At 37.6% G+C, this 26,610-nt stretch overlaps 1 protein-coding gene across 2 annotated transcripts in view; it reads right to left on the bottom strand.

Moving 5' to 3' along the window:
• Window positions 1-26,610, bottom strand: part of abcc8 (ATP-binding cassette, sub-family C (CFTR/MRP), member 8) — a 103,669-nt gene that overhangs the window by 29,541 nt on the left and 47,518 nt on the right. The window contains exons 14-27 of one of the 2 annotated variants that reach the window (XM_030135902.1): window positions 26,147-26,261; window positions 25,835-26,026; window positions 24,576-24,648; window positions 24,365-24,470; window positions 13,990-14,022; window positions 12,752-12,790; window positions 12,342-12,440; window positions 9,995-10,079; window positions 8,743-8,823; window positions 8,123-8,260; window positions 6,943-7,068; window positions 6,759-6,855; window positions 6,119-6,187; window positions 3,936-4,183 (exon numbers count right to left, since the gene is read on the bottom strand). In XM_030135902.1, coding sequence (XP_029991762.1) covers window positions 3,936-4,183; window positions 6,119-6,187; window positions 6,759-6,855; window positions 6,943-7,068; window positions 8,123-8,260; window positions 8,743-8,823; window positions 9,995-10,079; window positions 12,342-12,440; window positions 12,752-12,790; window positions 13,990-14,022; window positions 24,365-24,470; window positions 24,576-24,648; window positions 25,835-26,026; window positions 26,147-26,261 — 1,501 coding nt within the window. The remainder of the gene's footprint in view (window positions 1-3,935; window positions 4,184-6,118; window positions 6,188-6,758; window positions 6,856-6,942; window positions 7,069-8,122; window positions 8,261-8,742; window positions 8,824-9,994; window positions 10,080-12,341; window positions 12,441-12,751; window positions 12,791-13,989; window positions 14,023-24,364; window positions 24,471-24,575; window positions 24,649-25,834; window positions 26,027-26,146; window positions 26,262-26,610) is intronic. The other variant, XM_030135903.1, reaches the window with a different exon arrangement.

The following is a 26,610-nucleotide window of genomic DNA, read 5'->3' as shown; positions in this document are numbered from 1 at the left end:
TGGTAAGAACCAAATAATTTGCAGTATGGATGTAGTTTTTATGTTGTTGGGTATTCGCACATGCTGTACCGCATTTGTTCAGCAGTCACCACCAAAGCATTCTGGGCATAGCAATGTGACTGTAAGGCTATTGTATTCCAAAATGACTAATATCTCCCAAAATATTGATCCTATCAACCTGCTGTTTTCACTACTGTCTTCCTTGACCAAAAATACATGAGTAAGCTAACCTGCAGCAGTCAACTCTTTCAGGATTTTGTGTGATTCCCAAGACACACACACACACACGCACACAGAGGCCACTTGGCTTTTATAATATAGAAGACTTTAACCTATAAAGACCCAAAACATACACCAGTGACCAAAATCATCTACTGATCTAAAATCCTACTATATAATGCACGTTTCAGCCCTGCCCTGTGTCCCCTTGTCCCATCGATGTGTGATCGATGTTTGTTGCAGCACAGGAGGGCGTACGGGTACAATGTCGCTGTTGCACCATGGGAGGGGGCTATCATACAAGGCACCACGGGTACAATGCTGCTAGTGTTTAGTAACTGTTGATCCATAAATCCTATCAATACATTTAAATAATTAGTGTAAAATGCAGTTCATCATCTTTTCACGGTCATCAGATGTGACCCATTTGTACGTTCAGAGGCTCTGTAGTTACCGTGGAAACACTGTCATTTTCTACAACATTGATTCATCAGTAAAACCCATGGAGTTGGATCAATGACAATGGATGGAGACACTTGGTTTATGTTCAGTTAATGATAGATTTTGATGAAAATGTTAGTTTTTATTCAGTTTTCTCAGTTATTGATGTAATAACCATCACCTTTAATCTGAGCTTTTATGAACATCTACATCAGAAGATTAAATATTGGAAATTATCCGATTATTACTGGAAAAATGCTAAATACAGAGGATTATTTTATGATAAATGCTGACAAATCAGTTAAGAAAGGCTAAATATAGAGAAAAAAATCATTTACAAAAATCATCTACCACAAAAGTAGCACTGGGTTTTTATGGGTTAATTTTAATGTAATTCCGTTATTTATTACGAAAAGAACAATTTAAAGCATCTTAGTAAGGTATTAGTAGTTTTGCTGGATCTTGGTATTGATTCTACTATGATTTTCATGTGAAATGAACAAAAAACCCACTCCTTAACTTGGTGTTTTGATGGTGGTTGACAATGTTATCCAATATGTGGTTCCAAAATCTCCTGTAAGTGTTTAAGTGGGTTGAATTCTGGTGACACACAGGTCATAGCCTATTACTTACATAGTTTTCATGCTCATTAAACCAGTCAGTGGGTCCTCATGTCTTCTGTATGTGGCCTTGAAGACACCACTCCCATCCGGATTTTCCCATCTTACATGTACAACAAAAAATATATCCACTTTGTACTCATAAACTACTACTGTGATACTACAACCACTATCACTATAATACTATGGTAATACTATATATCAGCTCTAATACTGCAGATCAGGGTTTTTTTTTGTCATTTTGAGGGTTTTCAAAGGTTAGAAACTCAACTGCCGTTACAGTAAATATTTTATTTTAAGTCTCCTCTCATCTTATCAGATAAAGGCCTGGGAGTAACATGCCAGGGTTTGTGTCTGATACTGAAACAGGACTTCTGAGTGCACCCACGTGGATCAGCCCACATCAGAGTGTAGATTAGATACGTTTGGCAAAGACGCATTGAAGCCTCGCCAAACCAGATGTCCCCGGCATTCGAGCGACAGCTTATCTGTAGTTAACCGAGGAGACAACTGCAGTGTTGGCGTTTGACAGGAGGACCAAGTTCACTTTAAACGCCTGCCCACAATATCCCAGCTGACTCTGTCTTTAACCTCCGCATGACTGAAATGTGACCTGGCATTTTAGCTCAAATAGCACGCATGCACACAAACACACAGGCGTATAACTAAGGATAGAAAACCTGCTTTACCCGTCCTGGAACGTGATAACCTGCTGGTGTGGCCTCATGGTGTGAAAGACAAAGCTTAACCTTCACACGTCGGAATTTATACAGTGTCAAAGCGAATGCATATGAGTCTAACTGTGAATGTGTGTAATTCCATTCTTTTTTTTTCTGAATGTATTTGTTGTTTATGTACATCTACAGTTGTGGAAAAAATGATTAGACCATCAAAAGTAATCAAAAACAATTGTTATGCAATGAAGTTCTAACTCCTGTGTGTATCATGTGACTAAAACAGACAGAAAAGAAAACATGGAATGTCTAAAAGCACTGTTTTAGCTATTGATGTAACTTAAGTGATTTTGGTTATTATCAAGAAAACCATGGAAAATAGCTAGATATCAGCTCTTAAATTAAACTCTTATGAGCTATTTTTGTTGTTATCATTATATTTGTCCAAACAAATGTACCTTTAGTTGTACCAGGCATAAAATGACCAAGAAATTGAAGAAAACAAGCGGTGGTCCAATAATTTTTTCCATATGACTGTACGTATCTAACTGTGAACGTATGTAATTCCATTTTTTTTTTGTGAATGTATCTGTTGCTTTTGTACATCCACAGTCACGGAAGAAATTATTAGACCATCAAAAGAAAGAAAAAATTTGGGGCTCCTCTTTTTTTTCTTATAGTGGATAATTTTTGGGCTGTTCTCTTTTTTTCTTATAGTGGGTAATTTTTTGGACTGTTCTCTTTTTTTTCTTAGAGTGGATCGTTTTTGGGCTGTTCTCCTTTTTTCTTATAGTGGATAATTTTTTGGACTGTTCTCTTTTTTCTTATAGTGGATAATTTTTGGGCTGTTCTCTTTTTTTTCTTATAGTGGATAATTTTTGGGCTGTTCTCTTTTTTTTTTCCTTATAGTGGATAATTTTTGGGCTGTTCTCTTTTTTTTCTTATACTGGATAATTTTTTGGGCTGTTGTCTTTTTTTTTCTTATACTGGATAATTTTTGGGCTGTTGTCTTTTTTTTCTTATAGTGGATAATTTTTGGGCTGTCCTCTTTTTTTCTTATAGTGGATAATTTTTTGGGGCTGTTGTCTTTTTTTCTTATAGTGGATAATTTTTTGGGCTGTTCTCTTTTGTTATAGAAGATCATTTTTTGGGCTGTTCTCTTTTTTTTTTATAGTGGGTAATTTTTTTTTGGGCTATTGCACCTCTGGGCCACTATAGTTTTAGCTATTGATGTAAGAACTTCAGTGATTTTTTGGTTATTATTAAGAAAACATGGAAAAATGTCTAGATATAGGCTCTGAAATTAAACTCTTATGGGCTATTTTTGTTGTTATCATTATATTTGTCCAAACAAATGTACCTTTAGTTGTACCAGGCAATAAAATGAACAAGAAATTGAAGAAAATGAGGATGGTCTAATAATTTTTTCTGTGACTGTACGTGCGGTCTAGATGCTCTATAAGAAAAGAATAAGCATCAAGCAGGTTATAAAAGCGAATAAAGAGCAACTATGTGTCATACTTCTATATGTTGTATCCAAAGTAGGACAGTGGTTTATTTCAGGTCATATCAGTAGGGGTGTCCTTTAAAGACCTCATATGTTCTGGATTTTTGCAGATATCTGAACCGTCTGACCAAGAATTAAACCTGTGCATCTTTACATTCTAGCAACACTTTCTCTGTCAACCTATCATCTACGCTGTCAGACTAAAGCCTCCATCAGTGCATCTGTGGATCTGAAATGCAAATGTACTTGCTTCAGGGTGTGCTTGTGAGTGCTCCATCTGGAGTTGGCAGTGTCTGTGTTTTTTTCTTTTAGGTCAGCTCAGCTTCAGAGATTCACAGGAGAATTTGCAAGGAACTGGTTATGTAATATACTTGGCCTGTTTTCAAAAAAAAAAAAAAAAAACAACAACCTGTGACATAATAACCCATAGTCTTCTTTCTAAGAGCTTTTTGGCCAGAAATAGAAGTCTCTCACTTGGACGATTGTGCAGTTTCGAGCTGTCGCGTCCATCTTGGCTGTGATGACGCGTGACGTCCAGTGTGCCAGCCAGTAGTCGATGGCAACCATGAGCGAGTGTTTGAGGAGCTGTGACAGGAGGAGCAGGGACAGCAGCAGGAAGCCGGCGGAGGACAGGTAGGTTCCGCAGGAGCGCCAGGGGATGGTCGCACGCTGACGCATGACCTGTGACAGGTTGTCGTCGTCGTCACTTTCCACAGATTCCTCTGAAATCACAGGGAAGAAGGAGAATGTTGAACATGTTTTAATTAGTTTATGACCAGATTTAGTGAGACTGTCTTTATTATTTTACATGTGCAGTTGCATTTTCACCTTATGTAACTACCTTTTGTGTGAAGCCATGCTTTCCTCTGCTGTGACTCACTGCTCATATAGTCTTTGACTTTTCTGACAATCCTCCTCCACCTTACTTTCTCTATTCTTTTTTTAACCTGTTCATTCCCACCAAATTTATGTTCTTTTTTTTTTTTTTTACCATACTAAGTTCCAAAGCTTATAACTGAAGAACCACATAGTGAAAATTGATCGACACCTCATTTCAAAGGTAATAACCTCAAATTTCAGACTTTTTGCATATGTGTCTAAAATACAACCTGAATTATATACACTCGTCCCATTAGCTTTGATCCCTATTCAGGGGATTTATTTATTTATTTATTTTTTTACCAATTATGTTTTGGTGCTCAGGAAAACTACAAATAAACTTAATAAGAATCCAAGCTTTCTGACAATATAGCATGACTATACTGATAAAAGTTTTATTGTAGAAACTGTAATATATTTCATACCAAATGGGATTACTGGTGATCCAGTGGGAATAGAGAGGTTAAATCAGTTCAGGGGCCACATTAAGCAAAATTGATCTGAACTGGGCCGGACCAGTGAAATAATAACATAATATAGAAATGTCAACTCCAAACTTTCCTCTATGTTTTAGAGCGAAAAACGTAAAACTATGTCATGAAAATGTTTACATCTACCCACTATTCTTAAAAACAATGTGAATAACATGAACAAATTGAAATTTCATACGAAAATTAAGTGCAATTTTAACAATATTATGTCTCAGTTTATTATTTGCACATGTAAATTACAACTTACAGATCACAGTGGATCTACAAATACACAAAACATTTAATAACAGGCAGAATATTGGTAAACTTGCACTTCAGACATTTCAAAATGTTCACATTTGTTCAGGTTATTCACGTTTTTGTGAAATGAATAGTTTGTTTTAGTGTAAATACAGTAAAATGACATGAAAATATTTGCATTTATAAAGAGAAAAATTTAGAGTTGTGAGTATTTATAGGTTATTACAATAGTATTTTACTGATCTGACCCACCTGAGATTAAATTGGTCTGTATGTGGAACCTGAACTAAAATGAATAATATCTTCAGTGTAATTTTTGCATTTCCCAAATTCATCCCATGTGCTAGACTGGACCCTTTGGTGGGCTGGATTTGGCCCCCGGGCCGCATGTTTGAGACCTTCCTTCTCTGACATATGTCTTTTTTTCCCTCCTCAGGGGAGATACATTATAAGGTAAAGGGCCACAGGAGAGGACAGACCAGGCAGTTTGCTGCAGGCTTCAGTATTCACAACCATACATTTTTAAACACTGAGTGATGGCTCATTCCCATGAATGGCAGGTTTTTCAGGGGCAACGGGTCAACCATGACATATCGACTCAGGGTGAAGATTCAACGTTAACAACCTCCCACCTCCTCCCCACCCCGATGTAAATATATCACATCACATCATGCAGCAAGCGTCGGTGCATGATACTGTACTGCATGTGCATGTCTCTGAGGTTCAGACAAGCCAGGGGCATAGAGGAAACAGGAGAGTAGAGGCAGAAAATAAAGGGAAAGAATGACTGGCAGGGCTAAATTAGACCTCTGCTACCATGGGTTAACATCATGCTGGTGCTATGTTGGTTCTGAGGAGGAGGAGGAATGAGAAATGTTTGGGGAAAAAGTGAAAAAGAAAAAAAACTTGATGGATGGTGAAACATCTCTGACATGGGAGAAGCAGCTGTAATTTTCTTGCAACATCACGATGCCACAGACGTGTTTGATTTTGTTTGTCGCTGTAGTCAATTTTTTTTTTTTTTCAAACCATGCTTCCTGGTCACACCTGCTCGATCGAAAATGAGCGCAACACCTGCTGCTGGAGCCATCGCACATGTCCACCCAGGGGTGCCATCAGCACACGGGAAACAACACAGAACACAGATAAAAAGTACAGCCACTGCACCTTAGCACCTTTCAATATAGTCACACATTCAACAGCAGACACACACACACACACACACATAAAGAATTAGACTGAGTCGTTAACTATAACATTAGTCTCGTACAGCAAAGGTTGCATCGTATCTGGCTGCTGAGAAAGACTAAAGAGAAGCCAAGACATCAGACACAGAAAGAACTGTCACCTCTGAAGCATTTAACACCCACACAATGTTTGCATTTTAAAGGCAAGAGGGAATAAAACACAAGCGACAGAATTAAAGTGAAGGGAATTCTATAACATTTCAGTCATTGCAAACATTGCAGCAGGTTTAAATATTTAAAATAAGCTGATGAGCTTAAGCTTTAATGCGACAGGTGCAGCTGAAGAAGCAAGACGATACCCCACTGATATCCTCAGCAGAATGCAGCCGTACAAAGACGTACATTTTAGAGCACTGGCTGCATCCTTTACAACTGTCTACACATGTAATTAAGCTGCTGCGTTCTGTTACACCACGTGCTTTTCGTGCCTGACCTCTCACCTTCCTCATCCTCTTCTGTTCGGACAGCCTCTCTGGAGTACATGGCTCTCCTCAGGTTTTTTCTCTCCAAGTCGGTCATGCTCTCTGCAACTGTCTCCTAGATCACACAGCAAATTATCTCAATCTCTATAAAACAATAAAAAATGTCATTCTGCATAAATATCAATAGAGGCAGCATCTTTACTTTCTCAAACTCCTTGTCTTGTCTGTGCATCAGCGTCTTCCACTGCTCGAAGAGTTCAGGTTCTGAGTTCTGGATGTCCTTCAAAGTGCCTTCAGTTTGGATGGTACCATCTTTCATGGCGATAATCTGATAATGAACACAAGCACAGGAAAGAAATGCCGTCTTTGGCAATAGTCACGACTGAAAACAATCTCCTTAATGAGATCCTGCTGAGATAAACTGACTTCCAACTGAGGCCGTAATTTCACTTTGTAAATTATACAATCAAATTACAACTGAGTAAATGTATCAGTTACTGTGACTGTTACAAGGCCTCACAGCGTTGTAGCTCATACAAGTTTTTACCATTATATTTGATAACTATATACGGTGCTTCTATGAAACTGGTCCCTAAAAACAGGACATGGGGGCTAAAAATTTAAACAAGATGTAGACTAATGTTATGAAGCAAGTTTGGAAGCACTTTGGGTCTATTTTAAAAATAAATACTTACTGAGATAAAAGAGAAACTATTTTTCAGATAAAACACATTTTTATGTTATTTTACATTATAGTTAATACAAAAATCTGTATGTAACATGGTCAAAAGGACACAAAAATTACATGCTACTATTTTTTCAAATATCTCTTTATTCTCTCACAGGTACATTTTGGGAATTGAACTAATAATGCAAGGCAGAGTGTTTCACAAAAATGACCACTGCTGCAAAATCATTCACGATTTCTATGTGTTTAAATGGGCAGGTTCTGCATGTAACTCAAGTGGACACGACAGGTTACACACAAAACCTGGAATGAGACTGAGATTTGTGAAAAACCCACATGTCTGGATTAGAAAAACCACTAGGATCATCAAATTTAACACTGTCTTTATTTATAGCGCTATATAAGACCATTTCAAGCGATGTGTTCAAGATATACACTGACACCTAGGTAGCTTTTCATGTCCCAATTTTGATCCTATTTTTGGCCCCAATATTTGATTAAAAATTCATTAATTATAGGATGGCTCAGAGTAAGAGTATATTTTTGCATTTATCTGAGGTCATCATTGGGTACATCCTGGGTGGAAATATGTCTAAATTTCTCTTTTATTATTGGGTCTAAAAAGCTGACAAAGTGCCAGGTACCAAAATGTACCCAGTTTCATAGAAGCACCCATATGTCTTACTCATCTTACCCAGTCTGCATGTGGTAGGTACTGAAGTTTATGTGTGACCAACACCACTGTCCTTTTCTCTTCTCTCAGGAGCTTAAGAATCCCATCCTGCATCAGATGGTCGCTCAAGTGGATATCCAAGGCAGAAAATGGGTCATCCTTTCAAAAAAAAAACAAACAAAAAAAACATTTTCATTGAAACAACAGAAAGAAGAACTAAACTGTGAGAAAGGTGTGTGAGAATGTATGAATAATGCATCAATAATAAAATAAGCTGTTATTTGTTTGATATTTCAGTTGAGCTTCTGAGTATTAACAATAAATATGTTAATACAGGATTATGGGGTGAAAAACCATTTGCAATCAAACTGACCTCTCACTTCAGTCCAAAATGTCAGACTCTTTAAGTAGTTGTTTTCACTTACAAAGACCAAAGTTTATCTGAGCTGACATTTCCAAACACAGACCCTGCAGCTGAGCTTAAGAAAGCGTGTTAGTATTGTTGTCATGTAAGAAAACATCTGAGTCCTGAGGTCTGGCTTTAGAAAAACTGCTTTGAATACTGATGGACAGTGTGCTAGTAAAGGTTTTATTAAATGTACAGTCAGTAAAGTTTAACATAGATTTCAATGCAGACTCACCAGAAAAACCACATTGGTCTGCTGGTACAAGGCTCTGGCCACGCTGATGCGCTGTTTCTGTCCCCCTGAAAGGATAATACCCTACACCAGAGGACAGGAAATAATATGGATGTCTCAGTTACAACAAGGTTTTACTCCAAGAGGAAAGAATAATATTGTTTTCCCCATGAACGCACGTACAACTCTCCCCCAGAGTAACAAAGGGGATCACAGGTTATTTCCTGCATGGCTGGTGCATAGATAAATACAACATGACGCTTGGCTGAGTAAGGCCAGTTCAGCCCCTTGCACACAAATGTCAAATCTATACCGCGCAGTAATGCGGATAAATGATCTGGCAACACAGTGAGTCACGAAGGGATCTGTGTCCTGCAGATAGAGAGAAGAAAAGGCCTGAATTCGAAAACAGAGATAGATTTTAAAGTGGTCATATTTTGCTAAACCCACTTTTATTAGTCTTTGGTACCTTTATTTATGTATTTGGGGACCCTAATAGTTTAAAAAGTTTGAATTTGAACCCTCCAGGTGCTGCAAAGCTATCTTTATATTCATTCCGGCAAAACTTGAGTATTTTTCTACAACCCATTTCAATTCCTTCGTAATTTGTTACATTTACAACTAGTTACATCACAACATTGTCACATATAAGGTCAAGACTTCCGATGAACATTTCTCCGAGTACGACATAATTGTTTATCAGCAGCAGCGGTTGTAGTAAAAACCGAAAATATGTCCAAACTTTGAGCCGATTACCTAAAATGTTCAATTGTTGGTTGAACAGGACAGAGCAGCACAGCCAACAACATGGAAGGAGGTGGGGTCATGTGCATTTAAAGGGCCAGTGCTCAAAATAACCTTTTTTTGTGTCATTACTCAAAAATTAGGTTGAAGATGGACCTGTGGAGTTGAATTAAAGAAGAATTCAGATCCAACTAGAAAAGCACTCGGAGAGCCCAGAGACTTCTGCCAAGGTAGATCAGTCCCCCCACCCCCAGTCACCACCAAAATGTAATAATTTGTTTCTTATGCCAGTATCAACATTTCCTGAAAATTTCATCCAAATCCATCCATAACTTTTTGAGTTATCTTGCTAACAGACAAACAAACAGACAAACCCCGATGAAAACATAACCTCTGCCGTTCCTTGGCAGAGGTAATCATGGCATTTACAGTTTATGTAGACCACAGGGAAATGTTTTAAAATGCATAATTCCATTTAAAAAAAGCAAAATATCACTCCTTTAATACTGACCCGCTCGCCGATCTCCGTCTGATCCCCCTGTGGAAGGATGTCAATGTCAGGTTGTAGAGAACAGGCCTCGACCACAGCTTTGTATCTGATGGGCACAAATAATACGCATAAGAATAAAAACACATAAGGACAAACAGCAGCTGCTGACACATGCCTGGAGTACAACATGGCTCTGCTCACTGTTCACATCCGGGCTAATATCTCTGAAAATAAATAAATCAAAGTGCGCGTATCCTTCTGCTGGCAGCTTGAAAGAGTTTGCCCTGAAAGGATAATCAGACTCGGTTCAACATCAAAATAGATGAGAGGCTCACAGAAGGAAGGCACACTGGAAGCAAAATTCTATGCTGTATCATTCATGCATTTTTGGACTGTATATTTATATACATGTATCATGTTTCAGCATTGCAGGCTCCTCCACATAGCATATGTATTTGTTAGGTGTTTGGTGACATTGTTCATGCTGTGTACAGACTGTGCGTTTTCAATAAATAATGCAACTCTTCCACAAACATGGCAACAGATGGACAGTATGAGACGAACATATGTCTGCACCTGAAAATATGCATCAACAAAAGAGTAATCAGAGTGAATCAGCCAGCTTATGTTTTGTTAAATAAAAACAGCATGACAGAATATGCAGAGAAAAAGAAAGGCATATAAAAAGAAAAATTTAATTGACACAAAGAAGTGCATTTTTGTCAAATAGCCCCATTTTATAGATTACATCCACAGCACCAAAGCACAGCTGTTTACGATCTAAAAACAGTCCATTAGAGCCGGAGAGCCCCGCTGCTGCCATAAATGCAAGAAGAAGACCTCTCAACATGAGGGTTTGTCATTTATCAAGTTAAATCGTGCATCAGTGTGTTTTTATTTCACAACTACATGGCACTAGTTTAGACCTCAACACACCACACAAACGGAGGATGAATACAGAACTGCACCTCCACACTCGTCTTGACTTCAACATCAATTCATCCAATTGACCAAAGTGGCCTCAGGAAGGTTATTGACTAGGTTAGCTGAGCAGCTTCACACACATGATTACACACTAATTAATATAATCAACTCTGCATGTCATACAACAGGATAAGGTCACACAACACCTGGGGAACCAAGACCACAGGATTTAGTTAAACCACTTAAGTTTATTATCATAATACCTGATGTAGGCGCTCATTTCTAAGGCGATTAAACTTCCACATAAAGGGAAGTACCGGTAGATGTGTAAAACTGGCCAACTGAAAATGGTACAGTGGAACATTAGGCTACACATAGATAGCAAATATGTTTAGCTGATGAATACTAAATCTTTTAAAGGAGGATTTAAGAGGTTACTGATGAGTTTTGGCACAGGGACTGATTGCTAATATTAGCTTCTAATGTATACGTTTGAGATATTTTATTTCAGAAGATTGGACTAATATCTCAGAAATTCATCTAGCAAATTGGAGGTCTGAGATGCAGAATTTGACTTTTTCCCTGCCAATGTGAAGTACTTAGTACATACACTACAAACAAAAAGTTAAGGATATTTCTTTCTTTTTTTTTTGTCTTTTTTTTGTCATTGTTGCCATTTGTTAATAAAACTGTCTGGTCATTAAAAAAATGTGTTTCAATTCAATTCTCACACAAAACAGTAAAAAGCACAGTGCATGAATCCCAACTGAAAAAAACTGGCCAAAAATTAAAAATATCCTTACCTTTTTGTTTGTAGTATAGTTTAGCAGCCTTCATTTTATTAGTGAGGAACCTTGACTTTTAACCTCAAATTAATCAGTTTTTCCTCGAGTAATTTTTGAGGTTCACAAATTTCTGCTAAAATATTGGATTTATTACAATGAATAGACATAGGGACACACTAAGCTTGACCTTAGATATGCTAAAAAGGGTTTTTTGGTCAGAGTTCATGCTTATGGCTCATTTTGTAGAATTCTGTTACACCATTCCTGAGACATTGCATTTTAAACAGTGACCAATGGATGAAAAGACCTTATAGCAGGGGTGTCCAAATCCAGTCCTCGAGGGCCAGTATCCTGCATGTTATAGATATTTCCCTCTTCCAGCACACCTGGTTCAATTAATGATCAACTCATCCTCAAGCTCTTCAGAAGCCTGATAATGATGTAATGGCTTCCAGGTGTGCTGGAAGAGGCAAATATCTAAAACATGCAGGATACCGACCCTACAGGACTGGATTTTGACATCCCTGCCTTATAGAGATGAGTCTCTGAAACTCATCTAAAAATCTGCATCTAAAGAGAAGGACATCAGGTTTTAATACCAAACAGCTGAGTAATCATACTTACTAAACCCTGGATAAGTGACTGATGAAGGTCTTTACCTTGGTTTAATCATTGGCATCTCAAAAGTGATGTTTTCAACCAGACTGGCGTTCAACAGCCAGGGCTTCTGGGAAGCGTAGGCCACAGCGCCTCTCTTCCTATCAGAGGTGTAAAAAAAAACAAGCAAATGTGATAAAACTGCCTTTTCTGTTTGAAACTGAGCTCTTAATGAGTGAATATGTTCACACTTGGTTTCAGGAGAGGAAAGCCTGAACTTCTTCTGAGCTGATGATGCATAAAATACAGTAACTTCTGCACATAAAGAACTGGTGTAACTTATGAAGTCAATATCCTGCTGAGAGATGAAGTAATATCTCACTTTCTATAGCCTTCAGTGTATTTTATTCTCGATATCCACAGGGACCACTGCTCTGCTGTGCACATAATGGTGATGCTGTTATGAGTTTACCTGATATCTCCATCACTTGCTGCATCTCTGTCTGTGGGGCTGCAGAGAAAATATCAAACAACATATCAAAACATTAGATAAGTAATACCACTCCTCCTGAGACAAACACTCAAGTCTTGTGACTCCACCTTTTTCTCACAATGATTAACAGAAAACAAACACAGACACTAACCCATATTCTCTTCCCTCACTATGGCAATCATGTCGCTGCTCAGCAGCACAACACAAACAGGCCAACCTCTGCCCTACATGAACACATCTATCATTAGCTGTGATCTTATCCTTCCCAAAAATAACGCCACCCCACCTCCCTCTCAATTTTTCTTCCTGTAATTTGCTGATATGGAAATCAGCATCAACCCGTTTGGACTCTGACGTATTCAGTTCTCAGAGGATCTGATTCCTCGGGCTGAGATTAGTACGTCAACACGAGGTCTGTGGCTGTCGGGATGTTTGTTGCTTTTCACTGGTATCTTGTTCATCTGGTTAATGTCTCACAGTAAGTTGTGCTGTAAGTGTATATAGGCAAGGAGTTTGAGGAGTGAAAGATGGATGATTCTAGCATATATCTGCACAAACCAGCTTATTTAAATGTCTAAAGAAGTAGAAAAAAAGAGCAAACTTATCAAATATGCTGAAGATTTGACTTTGGTAATAAGTAAAAAAAAAAAGGGATGCATGCAATGAAGGTCACGTGATCAGTCCAGCAAACTAAACAGAAGTTTGATCAGTAAAAGCTTGGTGTCTTCTTCCCCTTTATTATTATTATTATTATATTGTATGTTTAGCAAACCTGTTAATTTTGAAAAGTGACAAAGTGGCTTTAAAAAGAGGTCGACACATGCAGCGTGGGGTGTCAAGCTGTGATCCTGACCAAAAGTTTTCCTGCTAACAACAGGTGCAGAGCTACAAAAAAAAAAAAAAAAAAAAAAAAAGAAGGCACCTATATATACTCTGATGTCAGAAGAACGTGACATGGATGTGTTTTTTTCCATGTGTGGGGTCGAAACAAACAGATCAACAAGGGATTTGCTGTCTGTTATTGTTGAACAGTAGAAGTTAAAAATGTTTTGCTGCAATCCAGGCTGCAGTATTTTTAGCCCATTTGGCTCAAACTGACTTTTGTCCTCAGGAGTATATCTGAAATTGTTTGAAGTCATTTTCACAACCTGACTGAAAATATACAGCAGTGCTGGTTTTTATTTGGGAGCATTTTCTGCTTTACTTTCAGTACTTACCTTTCATCTCCCTCAGTGTCCAGGTTTGGCAGACTGTAAAACAAAAAAAACACAAAACTCACTAATGGTGTTTCTGTTTTTTTGCCAGTAAACTTATCATGTGAAAATCATTTATTTTAAACCTCCCTTAGGGCTTATTTTTAGTTCTTCAACAAACACATTTTATGCACATATCCATTCACATGCAAAGTTCTGAGGCCAAATTCATTAAGATCTGCGTGGTTGTTCTTGGCTTTGCACATGCTCAGTAGAAGCTGCGGAGTATTTTTAGGTTTGACAAGTTGACACCTCTCACAGTTGTCCTGAAAGACTCTGATGCCGATCACGTCCGAGCACAAGCAGACAGTAAGGGCTGATTTACACCGGGTTACAGCGGCAGCTCTGAAACGGCAGCCATTACAGCAGTAGGAGCAGCTGTTTGGACGTCAACCACAGACCTGTATTTAAAAAGCTCTAAAACTCTGCTACATGTATACGAGTAAAAATGAGGAAAGTATCATTGAGCTGCTCACATACAGCTATAATCTGAGAAAACACTAAAAACTTACATTTATAACAGAGCACAAGATAATTTTATATCCTCTATATTCAAAATAGAAAAAATATAATTTTGCTTTTTCCATAACATATGGGTTCAGTTAAAAAAGCCAAGTGTGATAATATACTTCTATTTATTTAAGTTACTGATAATATATGTATACATTTGTGTTTATAAAATATAGATAACTGTTGGAAACAACCTGACACATGCTATAGAAAGTAAAATATTAGGCAGCTAATGGAATTTCAAAGGTTAAAGTTGATTGGGGGGGTCTTGATTTGTCAAGTGGTAAAGGCTGACATGATACCACTGTGACAGTATTTTGTATCTTGCACAATCAATCTTTATTTTTTTGCACTTTGGTGTACTTCTCTTTGCACTTGAGTACTTGCTTCATTTTACTTTACCTATTTATTTTTTTCCATATACAGTGTACAGTCTTATTTCCTATCTTGTGTTTCAGTTTAGTTTAAATTGTCTTAACTGTACAATTTATTCCCTTTATTTTATTTTAGTTTAGCTTAAACTGTTTACATTAGTCATGTGAAGGGAACTTACAAGTAAGAATCTCATTGCTCAGTACTGCTGTGTATATGACAATAAACATCTTGAATCTTGAATGTTGATACCACAGCAATAACAAACCACACTGACCAAAGAACAATGAGAGGGAAAAGGTACATCACACTATACCAACTTTTCCAAAAACATTAGTACAGAAAGTATAATCCTGAAAACCATGCAACAGTCAAAACGTGGAACTAAAAATGGGACTGAAAAACAGACATAAAACTGATTGTCTCAACCCTAGTCTTCATGTATCGTGTTGGTGTGAAATTAAAACATAAAAATCCAGGGATCTAGAAAATGGAAATCTACCTAAGCAGTCATGGCAGCGTACCAAAAGCATAAGTACTGAGGCCACACTACTGCAAAAACAATTTAAAAAAATCTAAATCACAAGTGCAGAGATGGATGGCGTTCTCATACATAATAGGAGAGTTGGGGTTTTTTTAACTATTGCACCAAATCAGGAACAAAACAAAAAAAAGTTCTCCATGGGCAGGTGACTAGCAAATGCTACTAGAGCCAAATATGATCTAAATCCAGTCTAAGGTGCAGATGAAAACCCACATGTTTAAACCAGGCTCAATGAATGTAACAGAAGACAATGCAACTATATATCTACACAAAGACAATTATTTTAACTAAATCCAACTCAAAATGCAGCTTGTAGATGACAGATATCAGTAATGTAAGGCATGTTTGAAACAGTGAGGTTGGTGTTTGTGTGAATCAAACAACACTAAGGAACCGACTAAACAATATCACATTTTTAGCCCTAAGGTCACAGAGAGAACACACCTGCTGCTGAGGTAGCCTCTCAGGGGTATTCAAATCCAGTCCTTGAGGGCCGATATCCTGCGGGTTTGAGATATTTCCCTCTCCCATCACACCTGGAAACCATTATATCATTATCAGGCTTCTGCAGAGCTTGATGATGAGCTGATCATTAATTGAACCAGGTGTGATGGAAAAGGGAAACATCTAAAACATGCAGGATACCGGCCCTCGAGGACCGGATTGGGCTGAGCCACACCCTTAAGAGGTGTGGTCAAAGAACGGACGGCCCACTGTCATGCACTTCAGAAACACAATTGGAGAGAAATAATACGTAGATTATCTTATTTCATCACTGAAATAACGTGAGTTACTGAGCGTTCCAATGCCAATCCGCTAAAACAATCATAGAAAAATATTCTTACTATACACTATCTGTCAAACATTTGGAAACACCCAGTCTTTAACAACTGTAGATTAAAAAAATGAAGTGGCTATTGACACAGTACTGTCTATTACCACAGAGCCAATCGGCACCCTCGTTACATCATGTCTAGACTGGTAACTACCTGCCCAAAAAAGTACAAAGGCAATCATATAGTGAATAGGTCAACCTAATCCATAGTGGATATTTACCTCACTTGGAAATGTATCAGACAGCAATGTGAATGACTCAGGTTCAAGTCCTGATCAGAATTACTTTTTTTTTTTTACTTTTTTTTTTTCTTTTTTTTTTTTTTCCCTTTCTTTTTTTCTCCTAAGGATTTTCAAATGGGAGGGGGGCGTCGGTAGGTAAATCCAACATTGATATAAATCAGCCACTGGGACAATGTTCAGAGTGTGCAATTCCACAGGACCACAGCAATCAATAAACAGAACTGACACAGAACTGAAGTCACACAGCACACTATCGCATCTAACATGTAGCTCCGCCCACTTTATCCAGCCTCCAGAGCAAAGAACACCATAAACCCACACAAAGAGTATTCAGAACAGTATTTCCTATTCTATACTATATACTATCACCGATTGGTCATTTCTTCCATCAGTTGCCACAGTACTGTGGTAGCAAAATGCACAAAAGAATGTACTGAAGTATATGCCATATATCACCACAGTACTGTGGCAACAAGAGGATAATGAGTTCATGGAACAGTATCCATGATTGGCTCTAGTACAAATGCTAACATTTGATTGGTCTGTGGTAATAGACAAACTGATATTTTGTGCCACAGTACTGTGGCAATAGCCATTGCCTTAAAAAAATCCCATATTGCGTTAAGAATACTACATTAAGTATGTAACAATTTAGAGCTGTTGAGTAGCTCATAAGATGCATTTAGATCATCTTATCCAGATAATCTTTGTCTTATATATGAACTTCATGTCTCAATTTTCATGGTTAAAATAACACATAGAATTTCAGAAGAAATTAAATAATAAAAATGATCAAATAACAACAGATGAATAAAAAAAGAGATATCTATTGATCCTTGAGAGAGAAATATCTGAAGTACTGACAACACACTGTGAATGACTGCTTTAGTAAATTATTTCATCAGCATTCATCACTCACTGGCACTTGAAAGATACTTAAGTCTGAATGGATGGTTGTTTAATTTATCCTCTATCAGAATGTTTCCCATATAATTCAGCTGTTGTCACTTTCAAGGTCACAATCAACAGTAATTCACAGGGGAAATAATTTTGTATCAGCAGTGAGAGACTATTCAGACGCTGAGGGACTTCATCTAGTTTCCAGCTTTAATAAACTTTAACGCCCATCATTAAAACTGTCACTAATGATGACGGGTGGTAATGGTGCATGTGCACTGTGATGACCACGCCTGATAATGACAAAATGCTTGAACTCCCATTAAAAGTACTCGACACATGGTCAATACTTGATGCTCTTTACGTCCTGTGCGTGTTTGAGCTCATTATTTCAGCAGGTATTGTTCAGTTATTCACAGTTGACAGGCTCTGGACACCATGTTGATCGGATACTGAGGTTGAGATACAAATAGTCATGCACTTTAATACCAGAGGAACCCAGATGAACCCTTGACTGTGCCGTATTTGGAGTGGGAAAGTGGGCGTGGGAGAGGAGAGGAGGACAACAGGAGCCAGACCGAGCAGGTGGATGAGAACGGAGGGAACCGCCAATTTAAGAGACAGGCTGTGTATTTCCAAGAGACTGAATCTATGTCATTGAATATACCACTTTGACCTGTAATTCTACACAACTGCACACTCAAACCGATTTCTGCTGCAAGAAGCTGGGGGGCTATCTCTCTCAATCAAAGCAATAAGAAAATGTATAGTTTGATTAAATTAAGTAACGTCATGTGAGCTCATGGGAGTTTTCACCACTATTACCAATATTACCAATGACAAATTCAATCTATTCAAGTAATGACTCCACTTACAGCTGATTAAATAAAAGTTTGCATTGAATACAAAGCACTGATGGAAGCATTTGATCAGAGGTAAGTGGACAAATCAAAAAAATGTATAAAAAAAGAAGTTTAGTTTTTTTTGTTTGTTTTTTTTTTTAGATATTTGCATATGGAAACATTATTTCTAAACTTCAAAACTTTTTTTTTTTTTTTTTGCATTGCACGTTGTTTTAATTGCACTCTTAACTTCAATGTTTATACACTTTTTTTGTACAAAAGGTTTTTTTTTTACTTATTACCTCTGCCAGGAAGTATTGTGATCGCTTTGATTTGTGTGTGTGCATGTTTGTTTGTTTGTTAGCAAGATAACTCAAAAAGTTCTGGACAGATTTTCATGAAATTTTCAGGAAATGTTGATACTGGCACAAGGAAGAAATGATTACATTGTGGTGGTGATGGTGGGGGGGGTCTGTTTTGGCGGAGGTCTGCGCTCTCTGAGTGCTTTTCTTATTTATACTGTGCTTATTTATTATGTTGTACAGAGAGAGCATAGTTTAAAAAGAGTAAAGTAAAATTCCTTGTATTCTTGTGAAGATACTTGGTGAATAAAGACGATTCTAATTCTTCAGTAATAATTTATTTAGAAGCAGTAAACTAGCAATCTATATGTCTAATATATATATATATATATATATATATATATATATATATATATATATATATATATATATATATGCTACATGTGTGGAGTTCCCTCATTGCAACATTATTATTATATATTAGTCATCTGCAGCTTAGTAAAATCAAAAGTTTCTTTCTTATTTTAAAGAAATCAAATGTGACCTGAAGTTGTAGAAAAAACTGCACCAAACAATAGATCTACTGGTAAAATCAGTTGGTTTCAATTAAAAAAAAAAAAAAAAAAAAAAATGGAGAAAACGGCCTTAAATTGTTTGGAAGTTTTTAATAATGTCAGCAACTACAGGGTTAGTTCAGTGTGGTCCGATCAAAAGCAATGATTCCAATAGACTTCATTGTGGTATTTTATAACAACCCGATATAGATTCTGTTAGAGCATTAAGGTCATGAAAACAGACAGCTGATCAGTTACAGCTGACGCCCAGTAACTGATAACCTTCAACCAAGTCCATGAGACTGTCTTCAAAAATTTATGCCCTTTGCAGTGTCACTATTCTGATTATTCATGCCAGAATATCCTGCTCTGCACTGTCTTGATATGATCCCTACTAACCACATCCCAAAACATGCTCTAAATTGTCCTGAGTGAAAAACAGCAAGACAATGACAACAAACATAGTGAAAACATATAGACAAAGTCCTTTGAACATGGGTTTGAATATTTGTGGAGGGCAGAGTCTAAATGGCAGCTCCTTAGTCGCTCTCTGGGAATATGATAAGCAAGAGGTGTTGGCGCCTGGCGGGGGATATAATTCAATGTCACATCAGACGGAGAGCCAGCACGACCCTGGCACCGGGACAGGATGCCAGGGACACCGCTGTAGGGGGGGGAGCAACACTTTGTTGACAAATCGAGACTGATATCCCTGCTATCCTGGGTAGGTGACGAGATATTCAGATGTGGCAGATGCAGGCTAATGACTCCCAGAGTGCACTTGGTGAGATTCATTTTCACCCATACTGTTATAAATGAGCTCAACTTTTCTATAACTGTGTTAGTTTTGCTGGAGCATAATTGTCTATTCTGTCCACATTCTCCAGCAAAACTGTCAGAAACACTCAGGAAACACAATAAAAACACAATTAGGGTCACAACAACAGGCTGTAGCAATTTGTCATTAGTGGACTAGACCAGCGATTCTCAAACTTTTTACAGTGGAGTACCCCCTGAAATATATATTTTAGCCAAGTACCCCAACTCTCACTTCATAATTTTTGATTGAAAGAATGAGGCAAAATTTGTTCCTGTGCCATAGATGTCTGTTTTTATTTTCAAAATTTTGTAATCAAACAACATATATTTAACATTAATATATTAAAAATAACAAATCTTCATGAGTAAGTTTTATGTGCAAAATATAAACTGAAAAGTGCCCTCTTTAATTGATAAGAAAAATAAATGAATTGGTCATTAATGAGTAAATGAACCTGTCATCAAAAAAAAAAAAAAACTTAATTACTCAAATAAACTCATTTTGAATAATATAAAATAATATGTTCTTAAAATGTTAGGTCTTGGAGTTTTTAATAATATGAAATGAAATACAGTCAGGAGTGTCAGTTTTATTATACAAATGTATTTATTGTGTTTTATATTTCAGCCTTAATTCCTCATTATTTATTTTGCATTTGGTACAAGATGACTTACTTAATGTACTCCCACCACCACCACCCCCCAGGCTTCTTCAAAGTACCCCTGGGGGGCACATGTACCCCCATTTGAGAAAGACTAGACTACATAACTGGGCCACAGTGTAAATATTATAATACAACAAACTTACACAGAATTGCATGAATAAACCACCTGACATCTACCAAAAAGTCCACATACATAATGTAGCATTCAATTTTTACAGTTTAAAGTTTTATGAGAATGCTTCATTAATCCAGGATTTGTCACTTATGATAAATGACTAAAAAGCACTACAGAAACAAAGCAATATCCCAGTCATACATTGCAAATAAATGACTAAGAGCATGTAAAGTGCTGCTCTCTAGGTGCCAAGAGGGTGTTTTGCAGCCTCAGCGTGTATGATAAGATGTTCCCCATGTGCATTTGACTGATTGTGGGTCAGTGGTGCAGTGGAAAAACCCATAGAAATGCCTTAAAAAATAAAAGCTGCAATTCCAGCTGCATTATGCTGACCTACAAATCCTTTTACGCTCTACTGCTGCGTCAGGTCCGCAGCTGAAGACACTTTAATGCTAATAACACTTCCAAGTCTGTGACACAGAATTTACAACCACACTAAAGTGCGTAAATAATAGCAGCCAGGCATCGTGACAGATCAATTACTGGAAAGGTTTGATGAAGCCACATATAAAATGAACAAGGAAAACCACAGGCCGCAGTAATACGACTCTGTAGAGACCGATTCACTTCAAATTAACCTTTCACCTTTGAACTGGAATGTCATTTCAAGAACGAACTGACACAAGTGTGACACGGGTTTCCCCAAGGACACATAGTACTGTCAAACTGAATAAAGAGAGAGTGGATTAACTGGAGTAGCTGTAAAGACTCTCAGGTTATTACGGCCAGTGCCTCCTAGTTGAAGGAATATACACATCCTGTACAGCAGAGGTGGGCAACTCCGGTCCTCGAGGGCCAGTATCCTGCATGTTTTAGATATTTCCCTCTTCTAGCACACCTTGTTCAATTAATGATCAGCTCATCATCAAGCTCTACAGAAACCTAATAACAATATTCACTTTTTCGTTGGACATCTGCACAAAACTTTACCGATATTTACTAAATCTCAAAAAAAAAAAAAAAAAAGAGAAATTTAGACATATTTCCCCCCAGGATGTACCTAATGATGACCTCAGATAAATGCAAAAAACTTATACTCTTGCTCTGAGCCATCCCAAAATTAATGAATTTTTAATTAAATATTGGGGCCAAAAATAGGACCAAAATTGGGATATTAAAGCTACCTAGGTGTCAGTGCATTAGATCTGGAAAACAATCTGTAAATGGTCTTAAACAGACTATGAATAAAGACACTGTGTTAAATTTGATGATCCTAGCGGTTTTTCTAATCCGGACATGTGGGTTTTTCATCAATCTCAGTCTCATTACAGGTTTTGTGCATAACCCATCGTGTCCACTCATGTTACATGCAGAACCTGTCCATTTAAACACATATAAATCATGAATGATTTTGCAACAGCAGTCATTTTTGTGAAACACTCTGCCTTACATATTTAGTCAAATTCCCAAAATGTACCTGTGAGAGACTAAAAAAAAGTTTTTTTAAAAAAATAGTAGCGCATAAATTTCGTGTCCCTTTGAGTGTAGTCGCTTTTCCATTGGACATCTGAGCAAAACTTTACCGATATTTACTAAATCTCAAAAAAAAAGAAGTGGGTAATGTTGGTTTTTCCATTAAATCACAAATGCGATGATTTGTTTATTTATCATTGCGAGATGACACGAGAAGTCATTCCATAAACATGGCAATGAACGTAAATATGGTGTTGATTTACAGATATAGTCATTATTATTATATACTATCTCTCTATCTTGTACTAAATTAAAAAAAATGATTGGGTTTCCTGGTGTGTCCACACATACCGCAACATGTTTCTTCTTCTTCTTCACTTGTTGTAACGTCCGTCAACATCTGTCTTTTTTAATTCACCTGACTCTAGTTGCGAAAAAAGGTCTTTCCGTTGCAGTTTTGTGTGATATGCCATTTATGCTAGACCTGAAAAACCACCTCTTGCCAGTGCAAAAACTTTTAAGCAAAAAATGAGACTTTGGGCGAAATTGTCATTTTTCCATTAGGTAAATTTTTATGCACAAGCTATATTTGCACAATTTGAGGGTCAATGGAAAAGCGACTGATGTAATGTCTTCCGGGTGTGCTGGAAGAGGGAAATATCTAAAACATGCAGGATATCAGCCCTCAAGGACCAGAGTTGCCCACCCCTGGAATATACACTGTACAGCAGGGGTAGTAACTCCGGTCCTTGAGGGCTGGTATCATGTATGTTTTATGCTGCGTACCAGGCAACCTGTAACTCGTGTTTTTCCAGCCTTCTACCGGTGAAAATGCACTTGAATGGCAGTCAAACCTGTGACTTCCCACCCGTGAACTCATACTAGATCAATGTACTCCCAGTTCCAAGCTCTGACATCACATAGCCCGTGAAACAACAATGGCGGCCCCCACGGATACAGTGTTTATGCAAATTGTTTAGTAAAACAAGGTACTGCTCTGACATTGTGACAAGTTTTCAGTCCATTGAGTGCAACAATAAATTAAAACCAAACATGTACCCAAATATACAAATAACATAACATAAAAGGTATAACGGCTTCTCTTGCCTTATGCGCCATTTGTCCTCCTCTGTTTCCCTCAAATAAGCAAAGAACAAGCACCTTTGGTGATAGAAATGATTGTAAATGAGCATAACGTACGGTCCGCCATGCTGGTTTGTTTACATTTAGTGGCAGCAGAAGATATTTCCCTCTTCCAACACACCTGCTTCAATTAATGATTATCTCATCATCAAGCTGTGCAGAAGCCTGATAACGATATAATGGCTTCCAGGTGCGCTGGAAGAGGGAAATATCTAAAACATGCAGGATACCGGCCCTCGAGGACTGGAGTTGCCTACCCCTGCTGTACGTGGTTATGTTTGACCCCAGAAGTAAAGGACATTTACCGAATGAACATATTAGCAATTGAGCAAAAAATTATGTTTAGTACATTGATGTTGTGAGAAAAATCACAGATATTAATAGTTTAGTTTCTTAGTTTATTGACAGTAAAATTGTACCACATTTTAACCCATAAATAATACCTGGTGATCCACTAATTCTATCAATACATGTAAATAATTGGTGTAAAATGCAGTTTATCATCTTTCCATGGTCATCAGATATGACCCATTTGGACTTTCAGTGGCTCTGTAGTTACCATGGAAACACCGTCATCTTCTACAACACTGATTCACCCGTAAAACCCATGGAGTTAGATCAATGAGAGTAAATGGAGATGCTTGTTTTATATTCAGTTAATGATATATTTTGTTGAAAAAGTCACCTTTACTTCAGTTTTCTTTGTTTCTGATATAATTAAATAAAACTTTAATCTAAGCTTTCATGAACATCTACATGATCAGTAAATTAAATATAGGAAAGTACATGATTTATATTGAAAAAACACAAAATACAGAGGATAATATTATAATAACTGGTGATAAATTAAGTAACAATGATTGAATGGATGGAAAAAATCATTTGGAATCTACCACAGAAGAAGCACTGGGTCCTTATGGGTTAAAGTCAAGAGGTCCTTGAAGTAATTACATGATTCGATGTTGACTCAATTGGAGCTGATAAGACCGATTTGTTCAAAGAGAGAATACTGAAGGTGGTACTGACCTGTTCCAAGTGACCTGTCCTGATATTCTCTGCATTTCCCCCAAAGCTGCCAGCAACAGAGATGATTTCCCACAACCCACTTGGCCTACAATCATGGTCAATTTACCTGAGAGATTACAGGAAAAAGATTGAAAGAAAAACAGTCACACAATAAGAATCCAAATATGTAACACACAGAAACTGGATACATACTAGGTACCAACCAACTCACCAAAAGGGATCTTGATGTCCACATTAGACAGTGTTGGAGGTCCATCAGTCCAAGTAAAATAGCCGCTGGTTATCTGATTAAAATATTGGTTAAAAAAAAGAGGTAAAGTATTTGTTAAACAGAGACCATATAACCACACAATGATGGGGTTGAGCGCAATAAAAAAATAATTATAGCTACATAGGACATACAAATGGTCTAAAGCAGGGGTGTCAAACTCATTTTAGTCCAGGGGCCACATACAGTCCAATATAATCTCAAGTGAGTCGGACCAGTAAAATAACACAATAACCTATAAATTATGTCAACTTCAAACTTTTCTCTACATTTTAGAGTGAAAAAAGTAAAATTTAATTATTAAAATGGTTACATCTACAAACTATTCTTGAACAAAATGTGAATAACATGAACAACCTGAAAATAAAAGCCACTATTTCACCACCATTTACCATTTACACATGTGTTACAACTGACAGATCTACAAAATGGTAAATGGTAAATGGACTACACCACACCTTCATGGTGCCCAAAGCGCTGTACAAAACCTCACATTCACCCATTCAGACACACACTCATACACCAATGGGCGGCTGCCACCATGCAAGGCACTGCCAAGCCCTAGTGGGAGCAATTTAGGGATTAGGTGTCTTGACCAAGGACGTTTTGACATATGGACAGTTGGAGCCAGGATTTGAACCGCCGACCCTTTGGTTATTGGACACAAAACATTTAGTAACAGGGACATTATTGTTAAACTTGCACTTTCTTTTCCTAAGACATTTCAGGTTGTTCATATTTGTTCAGGTTATTCACCTTTTTTGTGAAAGGATAGTTTGTAAATATAAACATTTTCGTGTAATTTAAATTTTTTACACTGAAATAAAGAAGAAATTTTGGAGTTATCATTATTTATAGGTTTTTATTATTATAGTATTGATCTGGGCTGTATGTGACCCTTGAATTAAAATGATTTTGACACCCTTGACTGTTAATATTGCAGTGTAATTTTTGCATTTCACAAATTCATCCCATGGGCCGGAGTGGACCCTTTGGCAGGCCAGTTTGGTTCACAGATCATATGTTTGACACCCCTTTTTTATTGACTGGGCTTGAAAGGTCAGACATTTGTACACTGTGCTGCACCACGACTGCTTTTATCCAGAGACATTCTGTGGAATAGTGGGTCATGAATGATGCATTTACCGCTGTCCCACTTTTCCTGATTCTTGCTCTGTTCTCTTTCCTTTCCTCAATCTTACCTTGATACATATGTCTTGATCCACATCCTGGGAGGGTCCATCACCATCATGGTCCCCCCGTGAACTGTAGTTATTCCAGTCATCTCTTGGAGGGCGCTTCCGGTTCACCACCTTCAGGGGCTGAAGGCGTCGGGTCACAGAGGAGAAGGAGGAGGAGGAGGAGGAGGATGAAGGGAAAGGTTTAGAGGATGACTGGAGGAAGGTTGTACAACAAGGATAGTGTACGAGGTAGTTAAAGAGATACCAAAGAGAAGAGGTTATGGAGGAGGAAAACCAGCAGGAGGGTTGAAAAAAACATTTGCATAAACTCACCACGGCCTGGTATCTGTTTTGGTTGTGGTTGCTGGATGTTGAGGTTAACATCGCTCTGGGTTCCTGTTCATCTCCGATCTCATCACTGGAGAAAAACTCACTGAGTTTCTGAACGCTGCAGATGAGACAACAAACCCAAAAAAATGTTAGATTTCCAAAGGTTAATAACACAGTCAGCGTGTGTTTGATAGATGATTAAAAACATGGCATGTGAACGGAGAAAACACAAACGAACCCCAAAGGCAACATACACACCCACACTGATCAAATAAACCGATGTTAATAACCTGTGCAGACTTTGAATTAGTGTAATAGATAAGAGTATTCCTGCTGTTTACTGTCATGTCATTCATGAGGCAGATTAGAAAATCAATGAAACATGCTTCATTTTCACTCTCTCTCTCTCTGTGATGCACACTTCATGTATCTCTCCATCTCCTCAGTTCCATTTCCTAAATACGACC

The sequence above is a fragment of the Sphaeramia orbicularis genome, chromosome 6 (assembly GCF_902148855.1).
Source record: "Sphaeramia orbicularis chromosome 6, fSphaOr1.1, whole genome shotgun sequence".
Lineage (NCBI taxonomy): Eukaryota > Metazoa > Chordata > Actinopteri > Kurtiformes > Apogonidae > Sphaeramia > Sphaeramia orbicularis.
Note: the sequence above shows the minus strand (reverse complement) of the source record. Positions and strands in the feature narration are given on the sequence as shown.